Source organism: Salmo trutta, chromosome 38 (assembly GCF_901001165.1).
Source record: "Salmo trutta chromosome 38, fSalTru1.1, whole genome shotgun sequence".
Classification (NCBI taxonomy): domain Eukaryota; kingdom Metazoa; phylum Chordata; class Actinopteri; order Salmoniformes; family Salmonidae; genus Salmo; species Salmo trutta.
The window spans coordinates 26,108,118-26,117,191 of record NC_042994.1 but is presented as its reverse complement, the minus strand read 5'-3'; the positions used below and the strand labels follow the sequence as shown (position 1 = coordinate 26,117,191).

Here is a 9,074-nt window from a genome sequence, read left to right as displayed (position 1 = left end):
ACATCTAATCAAATGGCTACCCAGACTATTTGCACACCCCCGCCCTCTGGAACACTGCTGCTACTCTTATTATCTATGCATAGTCACTTTAATAACTCTACCTACATGTACATATTACCTCAGTTACCTGGACACCGGTGCCCCCCGCACATTGACTCTGTATCAGTACCCCCTGTATATAGCCCAACTGTTATTTACTGCTGCTCTTTAATCATTTGTTATCCTTATCTATTAATGTAATTTTTTTACGCATTTTCTTAAAACTGAGTTGTTGGTTAAGGGCTTGTCAGACAGCATTTCACTGTAAGATCTACACCGGTTGTATCCGGCACATGTGACTAATAGAATTTGATCTGATTTGTGTACTGAATCCTACACTATCTATTCTATACTATCTATTCTATACAATCTATTCTATACTATCTATTGCATCTTAGCTGCTCTGTCACTGCTCAGCCATATATTTTATATATTCCCATTCCTTTACTAGATTGTGTGTATAAGGTAGTTGTTGTGGAATTGTTAGATATTACCTGTTACATATTACTGCACTGTCGGATCTAGAAGCACAAGCATTTCGCTACACTCGCAATAACATCTGCTAACCATGTGTATGTGACCAATAACATCTGCTAACCATGTGTATGTGACCAATAACATCTGCTAACCATGTGTATGTGACCAATAACATTCTATTTTATTTGATGACGTCACCCCATTGTTTCCCATGTGAAGTCTCAGCGGCGCATTTGAAGACCAGGAAGTGTAATTTCAGCAGGTCGCCATCTTGCTACATGGAGGTTTCGGAAACATGGCACGCGCAGTTTGAGATTCTCAAGGAAGTGACGTTGCAGGCTAGCTCAGTGCTGCCCCCTCTGAGTGACTATCAAGTTGTTCAAGAGCTGTGTGCTCTTGCTGCCCAACAGATTATAATTATTATTCAGCTCAAACTAGGCTGATAGATCATCTACATAGTGAACTAACAGCTTTGGGAATGCAGCGTTTTATTCATCCATCAGTGTAGATTGAAAACAGCATTATTCAAGTATTATTTTACAGGCTGATTCAGGCCACTGACGTGGATGATTGACCGGTCAGGTGAGTTTCCAAAACCTCCCGGGTCAGAGAGCAGCCCTGTATGTCGAGTCCTCACACACACACGACTGTGTACCTGTAAGTTGTGTCTCTCCAGCCTCAGCTCTAGAACATTGTTCTGTTCTTCCAGACGTTGTCGCTCTCCCTCCAACTCCTCAATCTTCAGCCTGCCGACACACACAACACAACACAACACACACACACACACACACACACCTTAGACGAATGAGCTCAACAGCGATCATCATTCTGAGTGTAATGAAGCGGTGTGTGTGTGTGTCTATTTGTCTCTCCTCTCCATTAATGAGCTGAATGTGTGTTTTGATATCCAGACTGTAGTGAAACAGAGACGCTAATCACAACGTGTGTAATTGATGGTAAAGCGTGTGTGTCTCTGTGCCTCTGTGTGTAGTCTACATAAGGTAGGTAAGTAAGTGGAAAGCAGGTGTGTGTCAGGCCATTGTTATGTAAACGTATCGTCGTCATGACTACATGAACTGAACACCATCTAATAGTCATTTAATAACCCAACAAGATAACTTCTTACATTGTAATGTTCTTCATTCTTCAGTTCTGTGTTCCATAGTTCTATATTCTACACTTCTGTGTTCCATAGTTCTATGTTCTACAGTTTGGTGTTCTATTCATGGGCTGCATGTTTCCTTACAATATTGTTTTGAGCGTTTGTTTTGGACTGACGCCCGACTGAGCATTCTACTCAATACACAGTCAATTAACATTTCTCCAAAAGCAAATTATAGTGGCTTGGAAATACAATGACATTCTAATGGAGGCAAATAATTAATAGGAAAACCTTTGGTCATCATTTTGCTGTCACCAGATAGACTTTAGATGCAGTATAACGTTAGCATCGCTAGCTATTTTTGACAAACTTTGCTAGCTAATGACAACATTGCCATCTGTCTAAAGTCCATTTGAGGAAATGAAAATGCTGGCAAAGTTGTTTCCTACTAAACATTTGTCTACTTTAGCAGCGTCATGGTATTTCCAGGCTCTTCGGTGTAATTTACACCACATCAGTCTGTCCAGAATGACTTTAGGTCAGCACTGTGACGTCACCGCTGGATGCCAGCTTGACAACGTTCATAACGACGGCATGACGCGACAGAGTGACAGGGGGAAACCTGTGAACAGTTTTAATGTTCCACTGTTGTATAATTTAGTGTTCTAACGTTCTGTGTTCTGTGTGTGTCTAGTAGTTGAGGGAGCTTGCTGATCTCCAGTGTCATAGTAATGTCAGGGGGACTTCCTCCATAGACTTCCTGTCTCCTTCACTCTACATGACATTATCAACGACTTGATTCTCCCCTTCCATCTCTCTATCGCTCCCAATCTCTAAGTGGACCTCGCATCACTCTCCTCTTCCCTCTTCACCCCCACCTCTAACTAACCTCTTCTCCCAGCCTCTCTCCATTCCTCCATGTATATTGATGGACCAGACAGAATCATGTCTCACGAGATGAATACATTACTATAAGCTACGCCGCCCGGCCCCCGCACTCCCCTAGCCCGCCGCCCGGCCCCCCCTAGCCGGCCGCCCGCGCCCCCCTAACCCGCCGCCCGGCCCCCGCGCCCCCCTAGCCCGCTGGCCGCCCGGCCCCCGCGCTCCCCTAGCCCGCTGGCCGCCCGGCCCCCGCGCTCCCCTAGCCAGCCGCCCGGCCCCCGCGCTCCCCTAGCCAGCCGCCCGGCCCCCGCGCTCCCCTAGCCAGCCGCCTGGCCTTCACGCTCACTCCATTCTCTCTCTCTCCTCTCTCACCCTCCACTATCTCTCGTCCTCTCTCACCCTCCACTATCTCTCGTCCTCTCTCACCCTCCACTATCTCTCGTCCTCTCTGTAAATGGTTCAGTATGGTATTCATACAGATACTTCACCTCTCTACTGGTGTTAAGTGTGAGTTACCGGAGTGTGTTGACTTCCTCGTTCGTTGCTAAGGGGTTGCCCTCGGCGACGGAGTCTTGCTGCTTCTTCATAACATCCAGCTCCAACTCCATCTAGAACACAGAGACACACACACACACACACACACACACACACACACACTTACTAACCCAGACTAACATAAAAACAGATCCAATCACTCGGATGCCTTCTCCCTCCCTCTGGCCCTCTCTCCCTTCTTCCCCCCTCCCTCTGGCCCTCTCTCCCTTCTTCCCCTTCCCTCTGACCCTCTCTCCCTTCTTCCCCCTCCCTCGGACCCTCTCTCCCTTCTTCCCCTCCCTCCGGCCCTCCCGCCGGCCCCCTGTCCCTTCTTCCCCTCCCTCATCTTCCCCCTCCCTCCGGCCCTCCCTCCGGCCCCCTCTCCCTTCTTCCCCTCCCTCCGGACCTCCAGCCGGCCCCCTGTCCCTTCTTCCCCTCCCTCATCTTCCCCCTCCATCCGGCCCTCTCTCCCCCCTCCATCCGGCCCTCTCTCCCTTCTCCCCCCTCCATCCGGCCCGCTCTCCCTTCTTCCCCCTCCATCCGGCCCGCTCTCCCTTCTTCCCCCTCCATCCGGCCCGCTCTCCCTTCTCCCCCCTCCATCCGGCCCGCTCTCCCTTCTCCCCCCTCCATCCGGCCCGCTCTCCCTTCTTCCCCCTCCATCCGGCCCGCTCTCCCTTCTTCCCCCTCCATCCGGCCCGCTCTCCCTTCTTCCCCCTCCATCCGGCCCGCTCTCCCTTCTTCCCCCTCCATCCGGCCCCCTCTCCCTTCTTCCCCCTCCATCCGGCCCGCTCTCCCTTCTTCCCCCTCCATCCGGCCCGCTCTCCCTTCTTCCCCCTCCATCCGGCCCCCTCTCCCTTCTTCCCCCTCCATCCGGCCCGCTCTCCCTTCTTCCCCCTCCATCCGGCCCCCTCTCCCTTCTTCCCCCTCCATCCGGCCCGCTCTCCCTTCTTCCCCCTCCATCCATCACTTCTTCCCACTGACTCCATCTCTCTCCCTCCCCCTCATACATTTCATCCCCCTCTCCATCCCTCCATCTCTCACTTCTTCCCACTAACTCCATCTCTTCCTCCCTCCATCCATCTCTCCCTCCTCCCCCCCGCATATATTGCACCTCCCTCTCTAAATGATCTATACCACTATTCCCTAAACAGACAGCACACAGGTGCACCCCCCTCCATCTGTCTCTCCTCTGATGTAAACTAATCAATGAAGGAGATGGCTGGGTAACAAGGGATGAGAGGAGGAGAGAGACGCGGCTGGTGATTCAACACCACTCAGACACACAATGATACATTTATTCATTCCTATCTCCCTCTTCTGTCTCTCCTCAGACGGAGAGGTAATCACAAGGTGGAGAGACAAGAGGGTGTGTGTGTGTGGCGAGACGAGATGATTTCACACGTGTCACTTCCCATCACCACGGCAATTGTGACGTTACCTTGGCAACAGGAACAACCAAGTGTGTGTTATAAACGACCGCCGTCTAGGAAAAACACGCTTTATTTCACAGAGCGTGTGTGTACACTCACTGTCTGTACTTGTAGTTTGAGGGCCCCAGCCTCCTCTTGGGCTTTAGTCAACAGAACCTGCAGAAGAGGGAGAAAAACACCACTTAGACAAGGTGTGTGTGTGTGTGTGTGTGCACACACGAGCGCAGCAGGGAGCGAAATATTCTATAACAGCCTGCACTCTTCCTGGAGGGCTTTCCACCAGATGTTAGAACATTGCTGCGGGGACTTGCTTCCATTCAGCCACAAGAGCATTAGTGAGGTTGGGCACTGATGTTGGGCGATTAGACCTGGCTCGCAGTCAGCGATCTGTGAAGGACAGTCAAGTTCTTCCACATCGATCTCGACAAACCATTTCTGTATGGACCTTGCTTTGTGCGAAGGGGCATTGTCATGCTGAAACAGGAAAGGGCATTCCCCAAACTGCCACAAAGTTGGGAGCACAGAATCATCTACAATGTTATTGTATGCTGTAGCGCTAATATTTCCCTTCACAGGAACTAAGGGGCCTAACCCGAACCATGAAAAACAGCCCCAGACCTCCTCCCCCAAACTTTACAGTTGACACTATGCATTGGGGCAGGTAGCGTTCTCCTGGCATCCGCCAAACCCAGATTAGTCCGTCGGACTGCCAGATGGTAAAGCGTGATTAATCCCTCCAGAGAAGGCGTTTCCACTGCTCCAGAGTCCAGTGGCGGCGAGCTTTACACCAGTCGCGAGTGTCATTGAGCATGGTGATATTAGGCTTGTGTGGGGCTGCTCGGCCATGGAAACCCAGATCACGTGGTTACCACCCTGCATGAACACGGCTCTGGGATACGAATAACAACATCAGCTAGGAAACCAGCCAGCTAACGTTAGCTAGCTAACAGTACACTGTTTGAAATGAGCTTGAAATGAAACCACTGTCTGTCAAAATTAGAAACATATGTCATTGTGCTGATGTTGCTTCCAGAGGGCAGTTTGGGACTCGGTAGTGAGTGTTGCAACAGAGGACAGACAATTTTTACAAGCAATGCACTTCAGCACTCAGCGGACCCGTTCTGCTGAGGTCGTGTTGCCTACCACTTCACAGCTGAGCCATTGTTGCTTCTAGATGTTTCCACTTCACAATAACAGCACTTAAAGTTGACCGGGGCAGCTCTAGCAGGGCAGAAATTTCACAAACTGACTTGTTGGAAAGGTGGCATCCTATGACGGTGTCACATTGAAAGTCACCGAGCTCTTCAGTAAGGCCATTCTACTGCCAATGTTTGTCTATGGAGATTGCATGGCTGTGTGCTCAATTTTATACACCTGTCAGCAACGGGTGTGGCTGAAATAGCCGAATCCACTAATTTGAAGTGGTGTCAACATAACATAAATACATGCACAGTTGAAGTCGGAAGATTACATACACTTAGGTTGGAGTCATTAAAACTTGTTATTCAACCACTCCACACATTTCTTGTTTTAACAAATTATAGTTTTGGCAAGTCGGTCAGGACATCTACTTTGTGCATGACACAAGTCATTTTTCCAGCAATTGTTTACAGACAGATTATTTCACTTATAATTCACTGTATCACAATTCCAGTGGGTCAGAAGTTTACATACACTAAGTTGACTGTGCCTTTAAACAACTTGGAAAATCCCAGAAAATTACATCATGGCTTTAGAAGCTTCTGATAAGCTATTTGACATAATTTGAGTCAATTGGAGGTGTACCTGTGGATGTATTTCAAGGCCTACCTTCAAACTCTATGCCTCTTTGCTTGACATCATGGGAAAATCAAAATAAATCAGCCAAGACCTCAAATAAAATTGTAGACCTCCACAAGTCTGGTTCATCCTTGGGAGCAATTTCCAAACACCTGAAGGTACCACGTTTATCTGTGCAAACAATAGTACGCAAGTATAAACACCATGGGACCACGCAGCCGTCATACCGCTCAGGAAGGAGACGCATTCTGTCTCCTTGAGATGAACGTACTCTGGTGTGAAAAGTGCAAATCAATCCCAGAACAACAGCAAAGGACCTTGTGAAGATGCTGAAGGAAACAGGTACAAAAGTATCTATATCCACAGTAAAACGAGTCCTATATCGACATAATCTGAAAGGCCGCCCAGTAAGAAAGAAGCCACTGCTCCAAAACCGCCATAAAAAAGCCAGACTACAGTTTGCAAATGCACATGGGGACAAATGATCGTACTTTTTGGAGAAATGTCCTCTGGTCTGATGAAACAAAATAGAGCTTTTTTGCCATAATGACCATCGATATGTTTGGAGGAAAAAGGGGGAGGCTTGCCAGCCGAAGAACACCATCCCAACCGTGAAGCACGGGGGTGGCAGCATCATGTTGTGGGGGTGCTTTGCTGCAGGAGGGACAGGTGCACTTCACAAAATAGATGGCATCATGAGGATTGAAAATTATGTGGATATATTGAAGCAACATCTCAAGACATCAGTCAGGAAGTTAAAGCTTGGTCGCAAATGGGTCTTCCAAATGGACAATGACCCCAAGCATACTTCCAAAGTTGTGGCAAAATGGCTTAAGGACAACAAAGTCAAGGTATTGGAGTGGCCATCACAAAGCCCTGACCTCAATCCTATAGAACATTTGTGGACAGAACTGAAAAAGCGTGTGCGAGCAAGGAGGCTTACAAACCTGACTCAGGTACACCAGCTCTGTCAGGAGGAATGGGCCAAAATTCACCCAACTTATTGTGGGAAGCTTGTAGAAGGCTACCCGAAACGTTTGACCCAAGTTAAACAATTTAAAGGCAATGCTGCCAAATAATAATTGAGTATATTTACACTTCTGACCCACTGGGAACGTGATGAAATGAATAAAAGATTAAATAAATCACTCTCTACTATTATTCTGACATTTCACATTCTTAAAATAAAGTGGTGATCCTAACTGACCTAAGACAGCAACTTTTTCAAGGATTAAATGTCAGGAACTGTGAAAAATTTAATTAAAATGTATTTGGCTAAGGTGTATGTAAACTTACGACTTCAACTGTATATATCTGACCCGATTCGGGAAACTAGGCTATGTGCAGAGAGAGGAGTTCAGATTGGTCCGCCCTACAGAAGCGTCCGCCCTACAGAAGGGTCCGCCCTACAGAAGGGTCCTGCCCTACAGAAGGGTCCTGCCCTACAGAAGGGTCCTGCCCTACAGAAGGGTCCTGCCCTACAGAAGGGTCCGCCCTACAGAAGGGTCCTGCCCTACAGAAGGGTCCGCCCTACAGAAGGGTCCTGCCTATGAGCTCGTCAGTCTGCGTTGGTAATCCTCTATGAAATGTAGTGTAGAGGAGCTGCATAAGTGTTGCTCTCCACTTTCTGAAGGATCAAGCTTTGAAAAATCAGTGGAATTAGAGTATGATAGCTATAGAGATGGAGAAAACACCCGTCTCCGGATTACATCTTCAAACTAAGGGGCAATCGTGGCATGGCATTCCTGACAGGGAGACGCGTCCATCATGCATAATGATGTATACAGGTAAGATAGTTAGCTACATTTTCAGATATTACACGTTTCTAATTGACAGAAAACGGTTTCATTTCAAGCTACAGTGTACTGTTAGCTAGCTAGCTAATGTTAGCTGGCTGGTTCCCTAGCTGATATTATTTTTATCCCAGAACCATTTCCTTTTCTAGTTAGAGCCTGATGTTAGCTAGCTAACATTGAACCTGGTTGGTTAGCTCCCAGCACTGTGGCATTGTTGTTTAACTAGCTAACGTTAACTGGTTGGCTAGTTAGCTAACGTTAAGTGACGTGTGTGATCTTACACTTTGTTTGCCTAGCTAGGTTAATTGTTTACCTAGCTAGGTTAATTGTTTACCTAACTAGCTAGCTATATGTCTTAAACTAAAGTGTACTGTTAGTAGAGCGCCAAGTGTTCGCTCTGAGAGCGAAACGAGATGGGTGGGGCTAAAGCTTAAGAAGGTGTGAACTATGCTGAATGGGTGTAGACAAAGAAGAGCTCTTCACTAGATACCAAAACATTCAAAGGCCATTTTCTCAAAAGTGAGTTTACAAGTTGATCAACTTCAAAGCAGAATAACTTTCCCATTGTTCCTCAACTGTAGTGTATGAAATACCATTGGGTAGCTCTGTGTCTACTTTTATCCAATGTAAAAAAAAACACAATTTCAAATTCTGCTACATAAGACCGAATCTAGGTACGCACACACAGACACACAGACAGTCTCCGTACCTCCATCTCTGTATTGTGGTTCTGTGTCTTGGTCAGTATATCTTCTGCCTCTCTGAGTCTGCGGCTGAGTTGAGGAGTGTAGTCACTAGAAGACAGCCCACTATCATAGGACTCCAGGATAGCACGCATCCCATCACGCTCCTAGAATACACACGCGGAAAAAGAGACAGTGAGACCGCGAGGCTATCATAGGACTCCAGGATAGCACGCATCCCATCACGCTCCTAGAATACACACACGGAAAAAGAGACAGTGAGACCGCGAGGCAATTAAAAACACATTGATTATTGAGGCACATAGGCTTTTGTCATAAACCATTTTTTATT

At 47.5% G+C, this 9,074-nt stretch overlaps 1 protein-coding gene across 1 annotated transcript in view; it reads right to left on the bottom strand.

The window, feature by feature from the left end:
• Positions 1–987: 987 nt before the first annotated feature.
• The window catches only part of LOC115178485 (mitotic spindle assembly checkpoint protein MAD1), a 32,710-nt gene continuing 24,623 nt past the window's right edge, over positions 988–9,074 (bottom strand). The window contains exons 12-15 of the mRNA XM_029739698.1: positions 8,749–8,889; positions 4,564–4,620; positions 3,017–3,108; positions 988–1,262 (exon numbers count right to left, since the gene is read on the bottom strand). Of these exons, the coding sequence (XP_029595558.1) occupies positions 1,049–1,262; positions 3,017–3,108; positions 4,564–4,620; positions 8,749–8,889 (504 nt within the window). The 3' untranslated portion in view covers positions 988–1,048. The remainder of the gene's footprint in view (positions 1,263–3,016; positions 3,109–4,563; positions 4,621–8,748; positions 8,890–9,074) is intronic.